At 43.1% G+C, this 27,246-nt stretch overlaps 1 protein-coding gene across 21 annotated transcripts in view; it reads left to right on the top strand.

Moving 5' to 3' along the window:
* The window catches only part of SORBS2 (sorbin and SH3 domain containing 2), a 396,754-nt gene that overhangs the window by 306,509 nt on the left and 62,999 nt on the right, over positions 1-27,246 (top strand). For 15 of the 21 annotated variants that reach the window (XM_040334275.1, XM_040334288.1, XM_040334284.1 and 12 more), the window contains 2 exons: positions 7,119-7,202; positions 10,892-10,948. The exons of 4 other annotated variants lie outside the window; for them this stretch is intronic. In XM_040334275.1, the coding sequence (XP_040190209.1) occupies positions 7,119-7,202; positions 10,892-10,948 (141 nt within the window). The remainder of the gene's footprint in view (positions 1-7,118; positions 7,203-10,891; positions 10,949-27,246) is intronic. 2 more of the 21 variants (XM_040334280.1, XM_040334325.1) reach the window with 1 other exon arrangement.

Genomic DNA, 27,246 nt, shown 5'->3' with positions numbered 1-27,246 from the left:
AGAACACCTGACAGATGGAAAAAGGCCCCCTCATAACTCATTTACATAGGATGCTCAGACCTTCCTGAGGTAAAGCCCTCAAAAAAGGGCTTAAAGCCTTATAATCCCATTGAGACCTGGGGGTTCGGTGGCTTTAAGAACATGGATCCAGCAAGTTTTTTTTTTGTAGTAATATTTTATTTCAGTCACCTCCTCTAGGGTCCGGAGTGGTGACTTCCAGGGCCATGTGAACCAGTCCTTTCACCTACCCAGGACACGTTTTTAACCTACATTAATATCCACTTAAGAGGGATTCATAAAGGAAGCTGTAAGTTAACTACTTTTCTCTCAACTAATGAGAGATACGACTACTATTTTGTAGAGACCTTTTTAATATCATAATGTCCTATACATATCCATCTTCTGCAAACTCTCTAACGTTTAGCTTTCCTTTGCCAAGTCATGGACCAGGACCTGCAAAATGAGATTGTATTATATTTTCTAGATGTCACATCTATCAATTTCTAATGGTGGTATAAATCTTGTTTTCTTCAAAAATGTTTTGGCCATTTATCACAGCCAATAAAGTAATTTTCTGAGCCAAGAATTTAGAAACCTGGAAAACTATGATGTTATTTTCTGGGTTGGGTATTTAGGAGACTCCTTTTTCAGCTTCTGATTTTACCATAGCACGAAGCTAATATAATCTTAGTTAGCTTTATAAAGATGGTGATGAGGAATCAGGGTGAAGCTTTTGCATGAAAAATAAATAAATAATCTTTCTTAAAATAATACCTGCCTTGTTCCCTGTCTGCACAGATATCTACTTACAGCACAGCAATGATTATTTGGATTAGAAGGATTTGGAACCAGAAAAAATAGACAATATTCAATGTTGGTTTAATATTGTTTAGCTGCATAATCAAATAAACAAATTCATATGCAGAATAGATCGGCCATAACTTTATTACCCTCCACCTAATATTAAGTAAGCATGAGCTCAGGCGTGTTCCCAAACTGCACATCAGAGCCCGCCAGGAAGTCAGCACTGTTCGCAAACCACACATGCAGAGCCCGTCAGGAAGTCAGCACTGCATAGCGCTAATCACAGGCAGTGAGACATTTCCTGATCTCTGCAGCCGCACATCGGGACAATGTCTCACTGCTTGTGATTAACAAGCAGTGAGACATTGTCCCAATGTGCGGCTGCAGAGATCAGGAAATGTCTCACTGCCTGTGATTAGCGCTATGCAGTGCTGACTTCCTGACGGGCTCTGCATGTGTGGTTTGCAAACACGCCTCAGCTCATCCTTAATATTGAGTAGGCTCCCCTTTTGCCACCAAAACAGACACTTTTGTCTGTCAAAACAGCCCTGACCAGTCGAGGCATGAATGCCACTAGACCTTTGAAGGTCTGTAATTTGCGAAGTGGGGTCTCCATGGATCAGGCTTGTTTTTTTAGCACATCCCACAGAGATGCACGATTGGTTTGAGATTTGGAGAATTTTGAGGCCAAGTCAATGCCTCACACTTGTTGTGTTCCTCAAACCATTCTTGGAAAATTTTTGTAGTGTGGCAGGGTGAATTATCCTGCTGAAAAAGGCCACTTTTTGTGGGGAAAAAAAGGACATGAATTTTATTTGGGTACAGTGTCGCACGATCACGCAATTGTCAGTTAATGCAATGCAATGCCGTATCGCACATCATAATAAGCCATATCACTCCTGGTTACTTGCATATGATATCCTCTGACAACTACACAATGTATCAGGTGGGAGAGTATAGTAGGAGATATATAAAATTGCAGCTGTTGGATCCATTCCAGAATCACAAAGTCCTACAATATTTACAATATGTCTTAATAAAGAAGGGGAAGGATGATACCTTATACAGTGCCTTGGAAAAGTATTCATACCCCTTGACATTTTCCACATTTTATCATGTTACAACCAAAAACGTAAAATGATAAATGGTTTTTAATTTTTTTTACAAATATCAGAGAAGTGTGGCGTGCATTTTTATTCAGCCCCCTTTATGCTGATACCACTAACTAAAATCTAGTGGAACCAATTGCCTTCAGTAGTCACCTAATTAGTAAATGGAGTCCATCTGTGTGTAATTTAATCTCAGTATAAATACAGCTTTTCTTTGAAGCCCTAACACACGATCATTTTTCAGCATGAAAAAAAAATTCGTTTTTCAGCATGTCCAAAAAACGAAGTTTTCCCTACTTCATCATTAAAACAACGTTGCCCACACACCATAGTTTTAAAAAAATTATCTAGCAAAGCGCGGTGACGTACAACACGTACGACGGCACTATAAAGGGGAAGTTCCATTCACCTTTGGGCTGCTTTAGCTGATTCCGTGTTAGTAAAAGACGATTCACGCTTTTCTGTCTGTTACAGCGTGATGAATGTGCTTACTCCATTATGAACGGTAGTTTTACCAGAATGAGCGCTCCCATCTCATAACTTGCTTCTGAGCATGCGCAGGTTTTTTACGTCGTTTTAGCCCACACACGATAATTTTTTACAACCCGAAAAACAACATTGTTTAAAACGACGTTACAAAATGCAGCATGTTCGCATTTGATCGTGTGTACGCGGCATTAGAGGTTTGTTAGAGAACCTTAGTGAACAAAAAGCATCATGAAGACCAAGGAACACACCAGACACATCAGGAATAAAGTTGTGGAGAAGTTTAATGCAGAGTTAAGTTATAAAAAAATATCCCAAGCTTTGAATATCTCACGGAGCACTGTTCAATCCCTCATCCGAAAATAGAAAGAGTATGGCACAACTGCAAACCTACCAAGACATGGCCGCCAACCTAAACTGACAGTCTGGGCAAGGAGATCGTTAATCAGAGAAGCAGCCACGAGGCCCATGGTAACTCTGGAGGAGCTGCAGAGATCCACAGCTCAGGTGGGAGAATCTGTCCACAGGAAAACTATTAGTCGTGCACTCCAAAAATCTGTCCTTTATGTAAGAGTGGAAAGAAGAAAGCCATTGTTGAAAAAAAGCCATAAGAAGTCCTGTTTGCAGTTTGCGAGAAGCCATGTGGAGGACACAGACAACACGTGGATGAAGGTGCTCTGGTCAGATGAGATCAAAATTGAACTTTTTGGCCTAAAAGCAAAACGCTATGTGTGGTGGAAAACTAACACTGCACATCACCCTGAACATACCATTCCCACTCTAAAACGTTGTGGACCAGCATCATGTTTTGGGGTTGCTTTTCTTTAGCAGGGACAGGGAAGCTGGTCAGTTGATCGGAAGATGGATGGAGCCAAATACAGGGCAATCTTAGAAGAAAACCTGTTAGTCTGCAACAGACTTGAGACTGGGGCGGAGGTTCACCTTCCAGCAGGACAACGACCCTAAACTTACAGCCAGAGAGAGCTTCATGTGTTAGACTTGGCCAGTCAAAGTTTAGACCTAAATCCAATTGAGAATATGTGGCAAGACTTGAATTGCTGTTCACAGACGCTCTCCATCCAATCTGATAGCGCTTGAGCTATTTTGCAAAGAAGAATGGGAAAAATGTCACTCTCTATATGTTTCGATAACTGGTAGAGACATAGCCAAAAAGACTTGCAGCTGTAATTGCAGCGAAAGGAGGTTCTACAAAGTATTGACATTTTTTGTTGGTCTATCACATAAAATCCCAATAAAATACATTTACGTTTTTGGTTGCAACATAACATGTGTAAAACAATTATGGGTATAAATACTTTTTTAAGGCACTCTATGTAGTATTCCTATCTCAGTAAATCATATTCAGTAAACTACTTATTATAAAGATGTTCTTACAATTCATTGTTCTAAACTTGAGAGGAGCTTGAGAGTAACTTCATCAAAATGATCAAGGTCCTCTCAAATTTGGTGCCTGCTGCTAGAACACTAACAAATAATTGTTGGAGCATTTGTGAAATGACTGAGTATAATTTATGAGCTGTGAACAAGTGTTCTGCAGTCAAACTGAGGAAACAGTCGGAGAAAGTGTTTGGAACACATACCCTAGCTGTGTAAATAGTAAACTGTCAGATGAACAGTGCACATAGAGACCAAGGAACGCATTATGTTTTGATTGGTGTCTGTGTGGGGGCAGTTCTGCACATGCTCAGTTTTCACTGAGTTTCATTGCAGAGTAGTTCCTCCCTCTCATGTCTGAGCAGCCCATATGATTTTAGAGTCACACACGTGGGCGTATACACAGTGGTAAATGACAGCCCACTCCCTCTCTTCTCCTCCATGCCCACTAACTAATATTACATCTTGATTGATGGTGGCTTCACCTCCCTCTTATTCTAAGACACAGGCTGGAGGGGTGTGACAAATTATAAAGATTTGGTTTCAAATCTATATTTGTATGAATATTTCAAACTGTTGATATTATTTATTTATATTTTGTGTTTGTATTCCAAAAGCTGTTTTTTTTTTTAAACATGTGACCAGCAGCAGAACACTCCTTCTGCAGAGCTCCTTCTGCATATGTTTCCCTGCAGACAGGCTAGGAAAGAGCTGGGTCATGTGACAGCTGTATATCAATTATGAAAAAGTTACTTAGATTTTTTTTATTAAAATAAATATAGTGGGGTAGATTCAGATAGATTACGCGGATCTAAAGATCCGCTAATCTATCTGATTTACGATCCGCCGGCGCAAGTTTGAGAGGCTAGTGCTGTATTCAGAAAGCACTTACCTCAAAACTTGCGGTGGCGTATCGTAAATCCCCCGGCGGAATTCATATTCCGCGGCTAGGGGGAGTATAGTATTTAAATCAGGCGCATCCCCACACCGATTTAACTGCGCATGCGCCGTCCGCGAATTTTCCCGGTGTCGCTAGGACGTCATTGGTTTCGGCGTGAGCTTAACTTGCGTCTGGCCGTATTCTGAATCGACTTACGCAAACGACTTAAAAATTCAAAACTCGGCGCGGGAACGTAGGCTATACTTAACATAGGATACGCCTCACATAGCAGGGGTAACTATACGCCGGAAAAAGCCGAACACAAGCGACATAAAAAAAAAAGGAACGGGCGGGCGTTCGTTTCTGAATCGGCGTAAATGCTCATTGGCATCTCCTATCTGAATCTGGGCCAGTGCCATCATCCACATATAGAAATAGAAGGGACAATGTAAATTAAACAGCGTGGGCCAGATTGCAGCAGCGTAACGTTTCGCATTTACGTTACACCGCCGCAAGTTTTACGGGCAAGTGCTTGATTCACAAAGCACTTGCCTGTAAAGTTGTGGCGGCGTAGCGTAAATCCCTCCGGCGCAAGCCCGCCTAATTCAAATGATCGGGTAGGGGGCGTGGATCATTTAAATTAGGCGCGTTCCCGCGCCAAACGTACTGCGCATGCTCCGTTTTGAAATTTCCCACCGTGCTTTGCACGAAATGACGTCGCACCGACGTCATTTTTTGAACGTAGACGTGAGTTACGTCCTTTCCTATTCACGGACGACTTACGTAAAAAAAAAATTTTAAATTCGATGCGGGAACGACGGCCATACTTTAACATGGCACGTCTATCTATACGCCACGAAATAGCAGCTTTAACTATACGCCGGGAAAAGCCGACTAGCGACGACGTAAGAGAATGCGACGGCCTTTTCTGTCAGATCTGGAAAGGATCTCGGTAGTGCGCGCTCTGGTCCTTCCACATCTGGACTATTGTAATGGTCTCCTGGCTGGACTGCCTCAAGTCCAGATTAGGAGACTTCAAAAAGTCCAGAATCAGGCGGTAAGGCTTGCATTAAATCTCAGAGGCCACTGCCCCACCGCGAGACATCAGGCTGCCCTGCATTGGCTGCCAGTTGGTCAGAGGGTGCGTTTTAAAATTCTAACACTTGTTTTTAAAGCGTTTCACGGGCTAGGACCCGCCTATCTATGTGAGAAATTGAATAGACATGTTACTGGCCGCTCCCTTAGATGGAGCTGCCAATTCCGTTTGGAACAGCCAAAGAGTCGGCTGAAAAAATGGGGGGGCAGGGCTTTTTCTGTCCTTGGCCCGAGAGAGTGGAATCTACTTCCCCTAAGTCTTAGACAGAGTCCTGACCTACCCACATTCAGGAGGGATCTAAAAACCTATCTGTGGGCAGAGGCAGATTGATAGGAAGAGTGAGGTTAGGGTCATTCTGGCGGGAAGCACTGCTAGATCTGTTGGGAATTGTGTGTTGTCTCTCTTTTGGTCTTATGTGATTTCTATGGTTTTGTACTGTATTGGTTTTATGGTGTTATATTGTTGTTTTATTATTTGATTTTAATTGTGGTACATATTTTATATTGTTACTATGTTAATTTATGCCTGTAACACTCGGTCCTGTTGTGAATTGTTAAGGTCTGGAAGCGTTTCGATACCTTCGGGTGATTCTACGCTATACAAGCAATAAGCAATAAACAATAAACAATACCTTCGTGGATCGCCGGAAAAAGCTCATTAGCATACCCGAAGCGGAAAACGACGCAAACTCCACCCAGCGGGCGCCGAAGTATTGCACCTACGATCCGAAGGCGTACGAAGCCGTACGCCTGTCGGATCGAAGCCAGAAGCCGTCGTATCTTGGTTTGAGGATTCAAACTAAAGATATGACGCGGCAAATTTGAAAGTATGCCGGAGTATCAGTAGATACTCCGGCGTACTTCTTCTGTGAATCTGGCCCTGTGTGTTTAGTATCTTATAGTATTGAGATATATATGTGTGCAGCATCGTTGGACTCTAATACTGAAACAAATTTGGAAGGTGAGTCAATTCACATTATAATCATGTAGGCACCATCTGGTTAGGCCCAGCAGTAACCCAACATTGCTATGTCTCACATAAGTAATTGTGAGTGGTGTGTGAAAAATATCCTGGAATGTGAATACTGTAAACATTGGCATACTGATGACCCACACTACTTGTCAGGTCTTGTTATGGCAGAACAGGAATGAAATGGGCCTAGTAAAATAATAGGGACTCGTGGAATTTGATAAAACTTTGGACTCTTGAGAAACCTATTCTAATAAACATCTTGTGCTCTCTAGTCCGTATTAATGTGCTACTGTGTTTACTGCTCGAATGCTGTTAAGTTTAGCAAATGCAATTTTTGAGCACCTTTTCCTTCCCCCCTCCTTGCTTCCTACTCCAGAATGGTCGTATAAATCCTGATGAGATAGATTTAGAAAATGAACCATGGTATAAATTCTTTTCAGAGCTGGAGTTTGGACATCCGGTAAGTGAGGTTAGATACTAATTCTTAGAATAGCTGGTAGGAAAATCTAATCCTTTGAAGCTTATGGTTCATTAACTCCCACTTATGCACCATCGTGGATTAACATACGCTGTGCACCTATTTGGAGATCGAAGTAAGGATAAGCTTTAACAGTCTATTGGATGAAGATAACATGCCCTTGTAGCATGATTTATGTTTAAGGAAATTGGTGATCTTCTTGGACTACCAGTAAGTCACGGACTGACAATCAAGTTCGTCCCATATGTCTGCACGCTGTATCCTGTCTAGCCATTTCCCCACACTGACACACAAGTTGAAAAATTCTCATTAGAAGTCGTAGGAACAACTGCAGACCTTTTAGCATTTATTAATAAGCATCCTGTGTGGCCAGTATGTTTATTCAGTATAAAACTCCAGCTATGAAGAAAGCTTTTCTTACAAACCTAAATAAATCAGAATTCTCTATCCAGCTGATTTTTGTTATTTATGAAAAATAAATGAAGTTAGGCTTATGTTGATTTAAGGCTCCTTTATTTTTAACTTCTTAAGAGCAGATTAATGAAGGGTTGTTGTTAATATGCAATAATTGGCACCTTTTAGAAACAAGGAGGGATCTTTACTTCCTATTACCCATAGCAAGCAACAAAATCATCCCCACCCCACTGTCCTGTACAGTATATGATGTGGCAAACCAGAATTTTAACTGTGGTCATAGTAAAGCTATTGTTAAGATTTTAATTAATCCGGGACACCATGGAAAAGTGAAATGGTTTTCACCAAGCGTTTCACAGAGATCTAAGGGTACATTTAATGGGTGGAATCTTATATATCCAGTAATCTTCATGCCCTGTATGTCCCTTTTTTATGGAATAGGTTGAACCCCCCACAACTACCACAGAAGATTTCTAGAACACATCCTTCTTTAAAATAAATATGCAAATGTCCTGAGTAACTTGCCTAAAACTTGAATAGAGCTTAGAGCTTCTATAGATTTGTGATTGGGTGGGTGCATCCCGTTTTTTCAGGTTGAGACAAGCTGTGTGTTCCTATATCGCTGTCAACTTTCAGTGAGAGAAGTAGAAGGCTGATTATAGTGGTGGAAAGTGCTAGGCAGTTGCAACTTGGAGTAACTAGATCAGTGAGTCTACCTCCCACATCACAGAAGGACCTAGGGAGGATAGGAGTGAATCGAAGAATTGGCAGCTGAACAAAATACCACATACAAAGTTTGAAGACCAGGGCACTGAGAAGGAGTTTGGAGGCATTTACTCCAAGTGAAATAAATGTAGTTTTTCAATGAAACGTAGAAGCTATAACAAGCTGAGGATTTTCTTTGTTTCCTGGAAACACCTTCCGTGACAGGGCTGTAGCCGAAGGGTTTGAGTACAGCTCCCTACAATATTTTGCAAACACACAACATTAGCCTGTGTTAGAAAGCAGTTACTTTATGTGTGTGTGACCAGATTCTCCTATAGAAGTTCTGTGAAGTCTCATGGAACATAGTTTCCAATTCTGTTGTGGTTGTCTGTGTGATTAGGCATACCACATGGAAAAGAAAACTTATTTGCTAACTTTAGATGGCTAAAAGAATATGAGAGGAACTGCAAGATTCAGCAGTGCAGAGTTTCCTGTTTCTGTCATTTACGGGCACAAGCCCAAGAATGTTGGGTGGTTGTTTCACTCAGACCAGCATTGTCCATAACAAAGTGCAAATTCTGCTCTCATCTCATTTATTTATTGATATTTCTTGTCCATTAGTAAACATATTCTAGATACATATATATTGCAGAACGTTCTTTTTCGTTCTGGGCCTTGGTTCCAATGGACCATTCCCTAGCCAGATAGGCAGGTCTTGGTTTTTATAGTAATGATTCATGTTGCCTTATAGAATCATGTACTCCCGTACAGAACTGTCACTGAGCATTTTTAAATAAGCTAAATATAAAGACTTGTTCACTTTGGAAGAGTAAATTATGTGCTGGAAAACACTGGAAAAATTTGATCGCTGCCCATTCTTATGTATGAACTGGAGCACCACTGTAGAATATCTATAAAATGACTAACAACATTTGAATTATGGTGGTGTTTTATAACAACAAAGATTAAAAATGTAACCATAGACAGGTGTACATTACTATTTTGGGTATACCTATCAGAAATTCCTGTAATGTATTTGGTTTATTAATCTGGATCTTCTGATCGTTTTGCTGTGTAATTTTCGGGGTGAAGGTAATCTCTGCTTTTGTATTTTTTCACCTCAATTTGCATTGCTCTGGTTTATGCCAAATTTACATTATTCAAGAATCAGTGGCATGTTTTACAATAATGCCGCTCTTTTCTATATTTACAAAGCTGAAACAACACATCGCATGTGTCAGTAGATTCTCAAAATATAGTTGATAAAATATATATAAAACATCTTGATTTGAATGTTGTTGGAGATTTTGCTGATATTTGCAGTCAGCTACTGTAGAGATTTCCTGTCTGAAAGAGAGAGCGGCGTTCCTATTCAGGCACTGTCAGAACTCTTTTCATATATACATTGAAAACTGGGCCACTGCTTACAGCAACTCCATATATTACAGCTCTGCTTCAGTGCCATCCAGGAAAACTAAATTATAGGCAACCCCACCCCACTGATGGGTATGCTCCCCTTACCAATGACTATTGTGTTGGAAAGTATATAGAAAGGATTGCCCAGTATCCAGTGAAGATGAGTTTAGAGCTATATTGAAGGTAGCAACACATAAAATCAATCCTGTCGCACAAGGATCAAATGGATGGGTGTCTGGGTGCCAGACCCACAGCCGACACTCATCTGTCTGATCTTGGTGTGCCTCAGGCACACCTGATTGGGATCCTTCCCCCAAACATTAGCATGCAGCAGCCCTGAAGAAGGGGGAGTCACAGTTCCCCGCGAAACGTGTTGGCTTGATTTTTACTTGTTGCTACCGTCAATAAAAGGCTTTAAACTATATGTACACTACCAGGCACTCCCTTCTATCAATTTTCCATGGCTACATGCGGAATGGACGATAAGGCCGAACCATGAGGCAGCACGCCAGACTCCGATAGGGCTCATTACCACCTCCAAGTTGGGCACAAACATTCGGAAGGGAACTCTTTCTACTTTCTACCCACCCACATCTTCACCTACCTACAAATCGTGAATGATCAAGTCAGTCCAGTGTGATCTCCAACCCTAAAGAGCCACAATGCTTATTGTGCTAATACTACATCTTAACATAAAGTATGGGTGTCTTCCAAAGATCAACACAACATCTAATGAGAAATTATGCAGTTGATCATTTTATACTATTGGGGTGCACAGGAACAAATGGTGCAAAATAGGGTGTTTTTTTGTGTGCTGGACCAGCATGTCTTGTGTGTGAGTTGTGTGTGTGTGTTTTCTTTACATGAAGCCATTAGGCAAGTTCAATGGAAAATACTTTTGTAGATTTCGTGTGTAGCCGTGTGCTTATTGTTTTGTGTGTTTTTGCATGGAGCCGTTTTACAGCTGCTTACTAACCTCTCTATTGGCTTTTTCTTCACTTTGTTGGTTTTCTTTACTTTTGAAATCCGTTTTCTAGACAAAAATAACTCATCACTATTCTCCATCACATTGATAACTGTCTACTATCATGATTATCCATTTCACCTCTGCGTTTTTGTTCTATGTCTGCCACCAGCCTCCTAAAAAACTATTGGATTATATGCAAGAGAACACCCCTCGTGTGTCTACTGAGGTAATTGAAATCTTATTCCTTGTTTGCATGGTCTGCGTGCATAAGGTAAAATGTGCTGGCTGCTGTACATCCTTGCGTCTGTTGAAAAATATTTTCTTAGAGTAGGAAGATATTACACCTAATCAAGAAGCATAGATGTGCAACAATAACAGTAGAATGTCAACGTGAACCCTTTCGCCAGGCTATGGCCCGTCAAGTGTCTTAAAGTGGAACTATAGACCAAAGCTTATTTTTTTTTTTTACATTTTGGATAGCGTAAGTGAGGGTTATAATCTGTCAGGTTTTGTTTTTGCCATCTGTGTCTCATTGGGGAGATTTGCCTTCACTTCCTGTTCCATAGCCAAAACCGGAAGTGAGAGGAAATCCCTGCAAATTAAGGGAATCGCCAGAAGTAGTGTCCCCATTTTAAGATTTCCGCTCTATTACCTTTCAGAGAATTACCCAAAAATTTGTTTTTTTCTTTTACTTTAACTTTCTCTTTCAATGATAATGGTAAACAAATAAAGAGGGTGAATCTGGGGGTACAGACGGCAATAAAAACCTAATAGATGTTCTAATTCATCTCCACTCTCTTGACAACGAAAAAAACAACGTTTGGCCTTTAGTTATACTTTAATATTCTTATGAAACTGTAAATCACTACTGAGTTAACTTACCCATGTATATCATTCATGCCATAGAAGTTTCCCACTATCAGTGGGATGAATATTTACATATTCTTAACAGTAAATTAATTTAAAATCAAACTCTGTGTTCTGTTGCTGCAGACGCTGCTGAACTATTTAATTAAAAAAATTCAAAGCAGATGCACAAAAGTAGTCTTTCTCTTTGCAATCTACAAAGAGGCTCTCCCAGCTCTACCTTCCATCAGTCATTTGGCAGCCTTCCAGCCTTCAAAACTTTATTGTATACACACAGCAGATACTCTAGTAGGAAGGAGCAGGGTGAGCTGAGAAAACAACTGCATTCCTTGAGTTGCCAAGTTTAAGGATTAGTTGCTCCACAGTGCCTAGAGTTGCCCTGGTCAGCGAGGGCTTGCTTTAAGACAAGTTTACAAACTTATTGAGAATACATAAATCCTCAATAGTAGTCAGTTTTAAGGGGGTGAAGTGAAAAATATACTTGGTAATTTTACCCATTACTGATTGGGAAGGATCACAGAGACCCTTCATGAAAATAAGCACGGTAAATTATGACAGTGAGATGAGAGAGGAGCAGGCACCATAGACTTATAAGATTCTTTAAAAAAAAATATAAGAATCTGCTTCTGAAAAGAGAACAGTTGAACATGTATTAAAGGAGTTGTAAAGGCAGAGTTTTTTTTTTATCTTAATGCATTCTTTAGCAAAAAATATATGTAGCATTTAAATCATGTATTACTTATTTTCTTGATATATTAAAACAACAAGTGTTCATTAACATGCATGTATATTTTATCTCAATCTCCCCAGCAATTACATAGCGATAGTTGGCAAAGGAGCCTAAAATGGATAATTTTGTATTTTTCCTGCATTTAGCATTAAAGCGGAGTTCCACCCAAAAGTGGAACGTCCACTTTAAGCACTCCTCGCCCCCTTACTCCAGGAGTGGGGGCTTCGGTAGGAGTGGGACTTTCTGTCCCACTTCCTACTTCCACCTAGGGACCGCCAAGGCGGCGACTCCTCTGCCCCTAGGCGGCCCCTCCCTCTAGGTTGATCTCCTGGGACACGTGACAGGTCCCAGGAGATCGCCTGTCCATTCCGGGAGCGTAGTGCCCAGAATGTGAATGGAGGCACCAAGGACAGGGGCGTGGAGAGGAGTGATGCTACGTGCGGCTGCATCGCTGGATGGTGGAACAGGTAAGTGTGTGTTTATTAAAAGTCAGCCGCTATGTTTTTTGTAGCTGCTGACCTTCAATGAACATTAAAAGGCTGGAACTCCGCTTTAACCCTTTTGAGACAAAAGTTTTTTGAAGCTTGGCTGCCCAAAGTAAGGGTTAATTTGACACCTGTTCTGAGAACTTGGAACACACAAAATTGCATACTCCTAGTTCAAGATTCAAGATTAAAGTGTTTCTAAACCCACAAAAGTAAAATCAGTCTATATATGCAGTAAAGCATGCTTGTTATACTCACTGTGGAACCTAAGGGGTTAATACGTTGGATTGGGAAAAAGGCTGTTTTACCCTGTCTTCTATGTTCCTTCCCTTCTTCCACTGTCCCCAATCCATCTCCAGATAGAACAAAAACTAGGGGACAAGCTGTGCATGCCCAGTTTGGTGTGTATTGCTAGAGAGTTGTTTTGTTTTTTTGGGAGTTTTCATGTGATCTGCAGAGGACCAATTATCACTGTCCAGACAGAGGGTCAGGGGTCAGGCTCATAGGACAGTCAGAGCAAAATGAAAACTCCTCCTACAAGTTTTAACCAGACATTGATAGAAGTCAGAAGACTGCTCTTATGTGTAGAGAAAAAACGGGGCGGCCGCACTCCAAGCGGTAAACTTTCTTTCTTATCCCATACAGAAGACTGCTCTAATTGCTGATGAGAAAGGGTATTTAGCAGTTTATATTTAGTAAAATAATTGCATTTCCCTATTCTATGTACTGTGGGAGACCATATATTGTGAATGCAGGGTCCTCCTGGGTTTGGTAACACTTTAAGCACTTGTATCAAAGTACGTTTATAAACATCCCGGTAGTCAAGGACTTAAACCAATGCTTACATCTGCAGAATTTATACCCCGATCTGCTCTGTGATCAATGAATCTGGAAGCACTCAGCTCTGAGCATTTCCTGGGTTAAAATCTATCAGAATTGTGCCTGAAATGCTGGTGAAACAGCCAATCAAGCACAGTCTTGTGCTTGCTCAGCTGTCACAGAGTGCCTTATTGCACCCTTAAAGAGAACCCGTCACCTACCAATGCTATTATGTAGGGGGCTTGTGATATCAATAAAGTTAAATAAATGCAAATGTGCATAGAGCTATCGTCAGAGTGTGCGCAATAATTCTAGGGCCATCATATGTCTTTTATAAAGCGTTTATAGGTGATTTTAGGCACCATAGTTTTTCCCCATTTCACAGATGAAATATGGCATATTGCCTCATTTAGTTACGTCTAAGGGTAGGGGCGGGTACCATCATCCTTTGTATTAGGATATTGGAAAGGGGGTGTGCCATAAACCGTTGTTGCAAAATTGATATGAATGGTTCACAAAACACCTCACAGGTATTGTGAGGAATTGATATGCATGTCCTGGCGTAGTCCTCTACATGTTTTGCGTCCTTGGCCGATTCTTCAGGAGGAGTCAACCATATACATCTACAAAAGTAAATACAATCTCATAGTCACATGGTCAAAAATGTGTTTGAACATTAGAAAAACAAGTTTAATACAATAAACTTAATAATGTTGGAGATCATATAGTCATGCATGCATGGCTTACCAATGAAGCCTTAATCGGGCATCAGATAGCACAAAGGAGAGGCAGAAGAAGGTGAAAGAAGAAGAAGAAGAGAAAAGAAAAAGGGGTGGAGGGTGGGGCTGGGGAAGGGGTAAGTTTGGAGTAGCCCCTGGCACACCCCGTTTCCAATACCTATTTCACAGATGTGCAATTCCAAGCCTTGATATGCTTGGTATCCATTTATTTAGTGCAACCCCTTTTATTTTTTACAAAAAAACAGTTTCCTCAAAATGTAGACTTGATAAAAAGCTGCGCAAATATCACACAACGTGTAAAAATTGCAACAACCACCACTTTATTTTACAGGGCCTCGTATTTCAGAACATATACATTTTTTTGTGTTTCAAAGCAGTCTTAACCCCGAAAACCAAAAATGTAACATATTGAAGCTTATCAATCCTTATCAAAATCTCTGAAATGTTGTTTATTGTTCAGTTGTACACAAACCCACCTTTCATTGGCAGTCTATGAATAACCATTACCAGCCCCCTGTATGGGTGTTCTTTTGTTATGTACTCTTTTAAAATCTTCAATAAACATTTATTGTGCCAGAAAAAACGCAGATTTAAAGCGGTGTTCCAGCCTAATTTTTTTTTAAAGTCAGCAGCTACAAACACTGTAGCTGCTGACTTTTAATAAGGACACTTGCCTGTCCAGGGAGCCCGCGATGTCAGGCCCCCAAGGCCAATCCATCAAGTCCCAGGAGACAGCGCGCCCCATTTCCCAGAAGACAACGTGAGGACGACGAGGAGATCCGCGGTATAGGAAGATATGTATTTTTTTAGGGTGGACCTCCGCTTTAAAGGGGTTGTAAAGGAAAACATTTTTTTTTTATAATAAGCATCCTTTACCTGCAGACATTCCTCTTTTCACTTCCTCATTGTTCGTTTTTGCTCAGAAGTTGCTCTATTTCATCTCTGTTTTGTTCACTTCCTGCTTGTCTGATTTTACTGACCACCGTGAAGGGAGGATTTACTGCGGTGGTCAGTAACATGCTCACCCCTTCCTGGGAACTACACCTGTGCGGCAGGACGCTCTCTACGTGTTAGAGACTTCAAGGAGGTGTGAATTACTGGGTGTGCCGCAATTCATACTGGGAAATGTATGAGATGCAAACCAGGAAGTGAATGAGAGAACAGAAACTAGAATGCCGGAGGTGATATAGATGAAGGAATTTAATAGGTATTTACTTGTTTTTTAACAGAATCATTACACTATTCTGTCTGTCTACCTTGCAGACATTAATTTTAGGCAACATTTTTTTTTCCTTTAGTGACCCTTTAAGCCTAGTACACAGTAGTAGTTTTTTCAGTTCAATCTAGCAGGGCTGAACAAAAATAACTGACAGCTCAGGAATAGCCGTTGTACTGACTATACAATGTTGGTACAGAAATCTCCCCTGCTGTTCTGTTGTTTTCTGATAGGGGGATGCCCCCACCAAAACACTCCAGTCAGCGCTCTCAGCAGTTCTTCGGTCATGCACCCTCGACAGAAGCCGGCCCAACCCAGTACACACGGGCCAAATGTCAGCTGGTTTCCACTGAACCGACTGATGTAGCCCAACATCCGGCCCATGTGCACTAGGCTTTACTGGCCAGATTACTACATAAAAAAAGGAAAGAAAGCCTAAAAAAGTAATCTAATGCAGCCACATTGTCTAAGAATTGGTAAACTGCAATATAATGCATGTTTGCCTTTTGGGTTATATACCACTTAACCACTTCCATACATGGCACTTATACACCTTCCCGCCCAGACCAATTTTTAGCTTTCAGCGCTGTTGCACTTTGAATGACAATTGCTCAGTCATGCTACACTGTACCCAAATGAAATTTTTATAATTTTTTTCCCACAAATAGAGCTTTCTTTTGGTGGTATTAGATCACCTCTGGGATATTTATTTTCTGCAAAAAATATAAAAAAATGACCAAAAATTTAGGAAAAAAAAGTTTTTTTTTTGTTTCTGTTATAAAACATTGTAAATAAGTAAGTTTTCCCCTTCGCTGATGGGCACTGATGGTACTGCACTGACAGGCACTGAAAAGGCAGGACTGATGGGCACCGGGGAGGTGGCACTGATGTGGCATTGATGGGCACTAATATGCGGCACTGATGGGCGGCACGGATGGGCACTGATAGGCGGCACGGATAGGCGGCATGTATGGGCTTGGATAGGTGGCACAGATAGGCGGCACAGCTGGGCACGGATAGGCGGCATGGATGGGCACAGATAGGCGGTACGGATGGGCACGGATAGGCGGCACGGATGGGCACGGATAGACGGCACGGATGGGCACTCATAGGCGGCAAGGATGGGCACTGATAGGTGGCACGGATGGGCATAGATGGGCACTATCGTATGTGTTGTACTAATGGATGTCAATCAGTGCCAAACAATGCCTGCCAATCAGTGATGCCCATTGTGGGCACTGATTAGCATCCATTGCGGCACTGATTGGCATCCATTTTTTGTGTCCTTGGTGGTCTAGTGGGCATCCCTGGTGGTCGAGTGGGCATCCCTGTTGATCCAGTGGGCATCCTCGGGGGGGCTGTGGTGATAATCGATCAGCACAAACCCCCCCTGTCACAGGAGCAGCCGATCCGCATTTGACAGATGCGAGTGAGGAAAAGCCGATTACCGGCTTTTCCTGTTTACATCGTGATCAGCCGTGATTGGACACGGCTGATCACGTGGTAAAGAGTCTCCGTGAGAGACTCTTTACCTTGATCGGTGTAGCGGGGTGTCAGACTGGGGGCGCGCAGCGGCTCAGAATCCTGAGGACGTCATATGACGTCCAATCAGGATTCTACAACCACTTTGCCGATGTCAATTTGTCATTGGCGGGCGGCAAGTGGTTAAAGTAATTTTCTAGCAAACACATGTAGATTTTAACATCTGTGCCAAAAATGAAAACAATTGCTGCGGAAGAGAAATGGCTAATTAACATTCTCACAGCAAGGAGCATTTTCCATATGGATTTACCTTTCATATACTGTAAATTATAAACTTATACTGGGGAGTGTGGCTATTAACTGAAACCGGAAAATATAATTTAAAGGATAACTTCTATTGCATAGATTTTCTTTCAAGACAGCTCAAGTCTATTTTTCAGACCTAGTGCAATGACTGGTGACAGCATTTCTACTTGCTGTTATCAGTTTGGACTAAGTACAAAATGGCCTATTTGTTCAGACTGAACAGTTGCTAGCATGGGCGTAGGAACCGGGGGGGATGGGGGGGACGCATCCCCCCCAGGAAATAATGCGGGGGGGACAGGTATTGTAAAATCCCCCCCAGGTAAAACGGCCGCGGCGCTGTCTCAGCCTGTTTTTTGCTTTTTTTTTTGTCTGTGTGCAGCGCGGAGGCCCAGCCCTCTACATTGCCGCCCCCTCCTACTATTCTCCTCACGAATGCTAATACCGCCCCGCCTCTCCAGCCCTCTGCTTTGCCGCTATACTCACGAATGCTGAGGGTAGTAGGAGGGAGCGGCAATGTAGAGGGCTGGAGAGGCAGAGTTCAATGTAGAGGGGTGGAGGGCGGGGGATAGTACGGAGCGGCTGATGACTAATGGATTACAAACATGACTGGCGGAGGCGGAGCCTAAAGCTCCGCCCACCCCCTCCGTGCGGCTGTTGTTCACTGGGTCCTCTCTTGGGAGGGGGAGGCTGTCTGATGACAGGAGGAGGAGAGAGAGAAGCACGAGGGGAACCCCCTGCAAAGGATAGCAGGTACAAATTAATAAAATACTCTTATCATGATATACAGATCATGATTTTGCAATAAAGTGATCCATGCTGCAAACTCAACATTCTCCCTTCAGTGACAGTTCAAGTTTTGCAAACTTTGCAGTACATGGAATTTCACTGAAGGTGGAGACTGTTTAATGAGTTTGCAGCATGGATCACTTTATTGCAAAATCATGATCTGTATATTAATCAACTTTCAATGAATGTGGTCTGTTTAACGAGTTTGTATTGATTTCAGCATGTGCAAAGTGTTCCATGCAATGCATGCTGAAATCAATGCAAACTCATTAAAGCGGTGGTTCCCCTAAAAATAAAGTTTTGACATTGCATTTGCTATAATAATTACAGTTAGAATCGGCTGGTTTTATGTAAAAAATACCTTCGTACGTAGCGTTTGTATTATTCGTTCCCACCGCCACTTCCGGGTACGATGCTGGCGGTGGGCGTTCCTTATTGATGGACAGGCATCCGACCGACGCATCCATCGCGTCACGAGATGCCGAAAGAAGCCGAACGTCGGTGCGGCTCTATACGGCACATGCGCAACGACGTTCGGCTTCTTTCGGCATCTCGTGACGTGATGGATGCGTCGGTCGGATGCCTGTCCATCAATAAGGAACGCCCACCGCCAGCATCGTACCCGGAAGTGGCGGTGGGAACGAATAATACAAACGCTACGTACGGAGGTATTTTTTACATAAAACCAGCCGATTCTAACTGTAATTATTATAGCAAATGCAATGTCAAAACTTTATTTTTAGGGGAACCACCCCTTTAAGGAGGTTGAGGCTGCACTCATTGCCACTGATTAGGCGGCACTCTAAGGGCCCTTTCACACGGGCGGATCAGTAATGATCCGCTCCGTGTGTCCGCTTTGCTCAGCGGGGATCCTCCGTAAAATCCCCGCTGAGCTGGCAGCTGACAGGGCGGCCCCCGCACACTGTACAGGGACCGCCCTGTCTTTCCTCCACTCTCCCCTATGGGGGATCGGATGAACACGGACCGTATGTCCGTGTTCATCCTATCCGGCAGACGGAAGAAAAATAGGATTTCTTCCCTCTGTAAATGCGGATCTTTGCTGAGGTGGACAAATTACGGGTGTCAGCGGATATTCATCCGCTGACACCCGTAATCACATAGGGACCCATGTATGTCCCGTTTTCATCCGCAAACGGACGGATGAAAATGCGGACATACGGTCCGTATGTGTGAAAGGGCCCTAAGGCTACTTTCACACTGAGGCATCAGCAGTAAAGCGCCGCTATTTTTAGCGGCGCTTTACTGTCGTTTTGCAGCGCTATTCGGCCGCTAGCAACTCCCAGTTTACTGGATAAGAATATACCTGGCAAGTAAAAATGCTGTCCCCCCCAGATTTGTAAGGGTTCCTACACCCATGGTTGCTAGGTAATATTACCAGTTCACTGATTGAATATTGGCCTGACCATGCAGCATGATTACCTAATAAGTATAAAGCTAGATATATTTCTATAGCTGTAGTGGGTGATAGATCCAAATATAAACAAACAAACAATGAAATGCACTGATTTAGCCTGTGTCTAACTATAAGGCCCCGTACACACGACCAAACATGTATGCTGAAACTGTTTCAGCATACATGTTTCAGCATACATGTTTGGTCGTGTGTAGGCGCGAGCGGGCAGATTTCCAGCAAACATTTGCCCGCCGGGCCTTTTCTCAGCAGACAAATATTCCTGGACGTGTTTTAAAACCGTCCGCTGGAATCCTGCCCGCTCGGACATGTACGGTCGTCAGTACAGACCTACCGTACATGTCCGAGCGCCCGCCGTCCCTCGCATGCGTCAAATGATTTCGACGCATGCATAGAAGCATTTAAATGGCAGGCCCGCCCCGCGTATTGTTTACGCGCGGACTTACGATGGTTAGTACAGCCATCGTACAGAAGCCCTCGGGTAGACATGTACGGTGAAAACGGTCCGACAGACCGGTTTCATCGTACATGTTTGCTCGTTAGTACCCGGCCTAAGAAAAACGTACCCTTTGGATTTATAGTGTGGCATGTAAAGTGAGTTGTGCTTTGTGAGAAACCCTTGATGACAGAATCTTAACTGGCAACATAACACAATCATTTTTTTTAAGTAATAATGCTTTGTCTGGAATATATACACTGCTCGAAAAAATTTAAAGGAACACTTTTGAATCAGAACTCCTGAGATATTGATCTGGTCAGTTAAGTAGCAGAGGGGGAGAGGTGTATACAGAGGGGGTTGTTAATCAGTTACAGCTGCTTTGCTGTTAATTAAAATTAACATTTGCACTAGATGGGCAACAATGAGACGACCTCCAAAACAGGAATGTTTTTTTCACGTGGAGGTGTCTGACATTTTTTTCCCTACTCATCTTTTCTGACTGTTTTTCACTAGTTTTGCATTTGGCTAGGGTCAGTGTCACTACTGGTAGCACGAGGCGATACTTGGACCCTATAAGGCCCCGTACACACGACCGAACATGTCCGCTGAAACTGGTCCGCGGACATGTCTGACCGTGTGTACAGCCTAGCGGACAGGTTTCCTGGCCTAGCGGACAGGTTTCCAGCGGACAAAAGTTTTTTAGCATGCTTAGAAACTTGTCCAGAAATCCAGCGCATGCGTCAAATTGATTCGATGCATGCGTGGAAGCATTGAACTTCCGTGTTAGAGAACGTCGGTGTTGTCTACGTCACCGCGTTCTCTGTCCGCGGGGGTTTTTGGTCTGATGGTGTGTACACACATCAGACCAAAAGCTCCCAGCAGGCATGTCCGATGAAAACGGTCCGCGGACCGTTTTCATCGGACATGTCTGCTCGTGTGTACAGGGCCTTAAGGTTGCACAGGCAGTCCAACTCCTCCAGGATGGCATATCAATACGTGTCATTGCCAGAAGGTTTGCTGTGTCTCCAAGCACAGTCTCAAGAGCATGGAGGAGTATCCAGGAGACAGGCAGTTACTCTAGGAGAGCTGGACCGAGCCATACAGTAGGTGACCGCGATATTGTGTCAATCTCGCTCCCTTTCTCGGCGAGATTGACCACCTACGAGCCCCATCGCGGGAGCCAGCGCCGAGCTGGCTTGCCGCGATGGAGACAAAGCCGTCATAGAAGCGACGGGAGATCCGACTTGGATTCCCGCCAATTCTACACGTGTGCGGCGTTTGTTATGAATCCTGAGGGGGAACTCCCCGCCAGATTTTAAATAAAAATCCGGCATGGGTTCCCCCCTCAGGAGCATACCGGGCCCTTAGGTCTGGTATGGGTTGTAAGGAGACCACGCTACGCCGAAAAAACGGCATAGGGGGTCCCCCTACAATCCATACCAGACCCGTATCCAAAGCACGCTACCCGGCCGGCCATGAAAGGAGTGGGGACGAGCGAGCGCCCCCCCCCCCTCCTGAGCCGTACCAGGCTGCATGCCCTCAACATGGGGGGGTTGGGTGCTCTGGGGCAGGGGGGCGCACTGCGGCCCCCCCACCCCAGAGCACCCTGTCCCCATGTTGATGAGGACAGGGCCCCTTCCCGACAACCCTGGCCGTTGGTTGTCGGGGTATGCGGGCGGGAGGCTTATCGGAATCTGGGAGCCCCCTTTAATAAGGGGGCCCCCAGATACCGGCCCCCCACCCTAAGTGAATGGATATGGGGTACATCGTACCCCTACCCATTCACCTGGAGGAAAAATGTTAAAGTTAATAAACACGACAAAAGGGTTTTTAAAATAATTTATTAATCTGCTCCGGAGGTGCCCCCTGTCTTCTTTAGCTCTTTTCACCAGGGGGGGCTTCTTCTTTGACGTCTTCGCGTGGGGGCTGCTCTTCTTCGCCGCCATCTGGTTCTCTTCCACCGCCGGGGGGGGTCGCTTTTATAAAAGCGCCCACCCCCCAGGCGGGTTTCCTCCGACGTCTTCGGCGGTGGGTGGTGTGCTTCTCAGGGGGGGGCTTCTTCCGCTATCCGGGGGGGTCTTCTCCGCTATCCGGGGGGTCTTCTCCACTCTCCGGGGGTCTTCTTCTATGTTCGCCGCTCTCCGCTGTGGACTCGGCGCACCCGGTTCTTCCTCCCGCTGTCCGGTGCCTTCTCCTTCAGGGCTGAACGTCTTCTTCTTCTTCTGTGCTGTGACGTCTTCTTCTTCTGTGCCGTTCTAATGCTGAGATGTGTTCTGTCTATCAGCATTAGAACTTTCTGTTTATCACAGCGTGGGGTTAGGAGCAGGCGGGGCTGTGTGCGAGCAGTGTGTGGAGACAGTTTCAGTGTGTTTTTCCGCTCTGCAGCCATTAGTCCTATCGGCAATTTTAAAGCTGTTTCGGCATGTGCCCAAAACGGCTGTTTTCGGCCGATATGTTTCGGCACCGATATATCGGTGCATCCCTAATATATATATATATATATATATATATATATATATATATATATATATATATATATATATATATATATATATATATATATATATATATAACCATTTGCCATTGGGGAGATTTCCCTTTACTTTTTACCCATAGCTACAACAGGAAGTGAGAAAAAAATTTGAAGTGAGGGAAATTCCAGGTTACCACCAGGGTCACTAGAACAAGTGGCCCGTCAGAAGATTTCCCTGTTCTGGTGACAACCCAAAATTTTTAGATTTTCTTTACAAATTCTTATCTCGGGAACACAGACAGCAAGAACAACCTGACAGGTGTCCTAATCCCTCTCCACCATATCTTATATTAAAAAAAAGTTTGGACTTTAGCTCTACTTTAAATTCTGACAAGTAACAGGGTCCTGTGACTTTATAACATCCACCAACTTTTCATGTTTTATTGTAAAGAAAAAAATCTTATAAAATCAGTGTTCTATACAAAGATTGTTGATATGAAACATTGGGGGTTATCCACAAAGCCGCGGCGCAACGTAACTTTTCGGATTTAAGTTACTCCGCCGCAAAATTCCCAAGTTAGGTGCCGATCCACAAAGCACTTACCTGGAATTTTGCGGCGCTGTAACTTAAATCCGTCCGGCGCAAGGCGTTCCTATTCAAATGGGCGAGTCCCATTTAAATTAGGCGCGCTCCCGCGCCGGACGTACTGCGCATGCTCCGTCGGGTAAATTACCCGACGTGCATTGCGCTAACTGACGTCGCTCCGACGTCATTTGCTTAGACGTTAACGTAAATGGCGTCCAGCGCCATTCACGGACGTCTTACGCAAACGACGTAGAATTTAAAATTTGACGTGGGAACGACGGCCATACTTAACATGGCTTAGGACAACTAGGGCTTAGCCCTAGTTTTACGCGGCGGAACTCGACGTAAACGACGTAGATTTAGAGCGTCGGGCCCGTCGGAGCGTTCGTGGATCGCCGTAACTGGTCATTTGCATATTCTACGCCGGCCTCAATGGCCTCGCCACCTAGCGGCCGGCCTAGAATTGCATCCTTAAGATCCGACAGTGTAATTCAATTACACATGTCGGATCTTCGTCCTAACTATGGGAAACTGAGTCTGTGGATCAGTTCCATAGTTAGGACCAGGGATACGACGGAGTAACAGCAGTTACTCCGCCGTATCTCTTTTGAGGATCTGGCCCATTGTTCACAAGTCACGATAGCATAGTCTTCCGTCTCTGCCTGGTCTTAAAGCCCACCCAACAAAATGCAAGGTTTGCTTATTTCATTCTGCCCCCCATGTAAAATTAACATATAGTTTAAATAAAAACACCCATGGAAATTAAAAATTCCCTACTTCCGCATATAGCAGGGAGTTCAACCTTTTGAAGTGCGAGGGCCATTATGTGATTTGGTAACTGGTCACGGGCCACAATAAGCTATGGGGTTTTACTGCCCCCAAACTGCAAATTTTAAAAAGCCCTGGTTTTCCTGAGCCCCCTAAAAAGTTGCTTTCACAATAATGCACAGTGAGAGCAGCGCAGTCCACCTGCGGGTTAGCTGGCCTGAGCCATAAACTCTATTACATCTTACGGGTGTAGTGAACTTTCTGAAAGCACATAGAATTGGCAGGATATAATAGAAGTCTATGGCTCAGTACCCCTACTTACCTACCCCTCCCACCTCCTGTCCTCCATCAAGCCAGTGTTCAGCCCCATCATCACATATTGACACCCTATTGACTTATGCAGAGTGGGTACTATACGTCCCCCTTTATTCTATTATTTGATTACTGCATTAAATTTTATTAATTTCTCTGAGTGTCAACACATGATTGGTCTGAACACCACGTGTCCGGATCACGTTCATTGTTAAATGTTTGTCCATGTCCTGTCCACAATTTCTAGTGTCTAATTGTATATTTTTTCAAGGTAGCCACATCTATTTATTTTTTGGCCACCGCTTTATCTTTCATGTAACTTGTACTATTTAATGCCTATTTTTATATTTTTGATACAAATAAATTTACTTAAACGTATCTTTGCCTTCACAAATTGATCATTACAGTGTTGCTCATAGTAATCCCTTTAAGCCCAAGTCGGCTGACTTCCTCCCTTTTTTCCTAATCCCCCCAATTCTCTCTTCTTATCCCCCCCACCCCTTTTCATTCTATTTTTTTGTTATCATAGTTATTGATTACAGCAACACGACCCATTTGGGTATTAGATCAGCCTAGAGAATTTATATAATTCCCTATACATATCAGTGGATATTTTGCACCAACTCCCTTTCCTGTCCTTTCCCCTTTTTTACATATATGGCTCAGTGCAGGTAACCCATAGGAAAGCTGCAGGTGCACTGTGCTGCACCTGCAAATTGGTGTGAGAGCAGCCTAATGCCTCTTTTTATAAGTGCTTATATGCCCATTGCAAACATGCAGTGTATGTGATGTTCAATATACTGACCTTTTTCTCTTCCAGCTTCTATTGGCATTGTTCTCCAGACTGCTAGAAAGGTCCCAGGTGACGTGCACTTAGTATCACTCCACCTGGGACCAGAGGAAGCATTGGCTTATTATGCTCCTGCTCCCTCCATGGCCGCCTGCTTCCTTCTGTTGCCGGCGCTAACATCCCATGATGCTTTGGGATGACTGGTCAGCAAGTGCAATCTGGGCTTACCGACCCACCATCCCAAAGCATGGGCATGTGCTTCCCTGGTTTGAGGTCGCAGGCCACACCTGAGGGCTATGCAGGCCACAGGTTCAGCACCCCTAGCATAGAGTGTATCAAAAAGATAGTATGATTGCACACCAGCGGTATATTTCGATATATTTGGTATATTGATGATACATAGAATTAACACGGATACAAATCCACTCACACGTTTTATTCCATCCAGCACTTACTATAGAGTAATATAGAATGACTAAGTGGTGGATGGCAAGAAACATGTAGAGGGTTTATATCTGTGCTGTTCCCTATGCTATCATGTAGTTCGTTTTACATATTGGAATACAAAATCTCACTATTACTGCTGGTACTACTGGTGTGCAGTCCTCCCACCTATTTGCCAACCTATATATGTCAGTGTTGCCCAACCATTTATCATTCACAGCACCCTTTGAGAACATACTAAAATGTTTTGGCAGCCCAATCTAAAATGGGATATGCCATCAGACCAGAAGTCCCCCCCCCCCCCCCACATTAGAAACCTCAATACATCGATGTTAATAAATTTGTTTGAATTTATTATTTAGTTGAGACCAGCCACTACATAAATGATGAGAAAAGTATAGCTGGTCACATGTAGTCTGTACTTAAACTTACCATCACCTATATAGTGCGAGAGCCTGTTTGCTACAATAAAAATTGAATAGATGAATTGAGTAATTGTTAGGGTAGGCCATTGTACAGAGATTTTAAATTTAAACTGTTACTTGTGTGGCAGGCCTAGGCTTCACTCCCAATGGCACTTTTTTCTAAACAACTTTTATTCCTCCCAGATCACTTTTCCATTTGTTTGGAAGTTTCTGCGTTTAGCCATGTTTACATGGTTTTCCATGCATTTACACATGAGTGTCCAATCCAATTTTGGACTTACAGAATAGCACAATGTGTATTTTCTCTAAACGCAACAATGTACTCATATGCAATTTGTATCATTTTTGGTCACACCAATAGAGCTTTCTTTTGGCGGTATTCAATAACCACTGGGTTTGTTATGTTTTGCACTATAACTGAAAAAAGACTGAAAATTTTGTTTCTGCTATAAAGTTTTGCAAAGGAAAACATTTCCTTCATTAAAGCGGTGGTTCACCCTCAATAACAACATTCTAGCATTAAATTAAGCATAGTAGCGCGAGCTACAGTATGCCTTTATTTATTTATTTTGCCCCGTACTCACTGTTTAATCCTATAGTGAAGATTCAGACTCCCCGCGGGGAATGGGCGTTCCTATCCAGAGGGAAGATGATTGACGGCCGGCTATGGCACGTCACGCTCCCCGAAGATAGCTGGAGTAGGTCTCTGCTCTTCACGGTGCTATACGGCGCCTGCGCACAGACTAGGCGCAGGCGCCGTGAAGAGCCAAGTCCTATTTCGGCTATTTCCGGAGAAGCGTGACGTGCCAGAGCCGGCCGTCAATCATCTTCCCTCTGGATAGGAATGCCCATTCCCCGCGGGGAGTCTGAATCTTCACTATAGGATTAAACGGTGAGTATGGCAAAAAAATAAAAATAAAGGCATACTGTAGCTCGCGCTACTATGCTTAATTTAATGCTAGAATTTATTTTTTTATAGGGTGAACCCCCTCTTTAATTTTGACCAAAATGTATACTGCTACATTTCTTTGATACAAATAACCCAAATCAGTGTATATTATTTGGTCTGTGAAAAAGTTTATAGAGTCTACAAGCTATGTATCAATCATTGAAAATTGATCAGTTCTGATGAACTCTCATTTCTTGAGGCCCTAACATTTCAGGACAGTACAAATACCCCCCAAATGACCCATTTTTGGACAGTCCAATGTATTTTTTTTAAGAGGCATGATGAGTTTTTTGAAGTTGTAATCTTTTCCACATTTATGTTGAAAATTAATAAATTAAATACATGTTTTTTTTAATATAAAATTGCCATATTAACAAGTTATTTCTTACACACAGCATAGGCATACTTGCAAGTACACCCCAAAATGCATTCTGCTGCTCCTCCTGAGTATGGTAATACCACATGTCTGAGACAC

Source organism: Rana temporaria, chromosome 1 (genome assembly GCF_905171775.1).
Source record: "Rana temporaria chromosome 1, aRanTem1.1, whole genome shotgun sequence".
Classification (NCBI taxonomy): Eukaryota; Metazoa; Chordata; class Amphibia; order Anura; family Ranidae; genus Rana; species Rana temporaria.
This window is presented reverse-complemented; position numbering and strand designations above follow the sequence as displayed.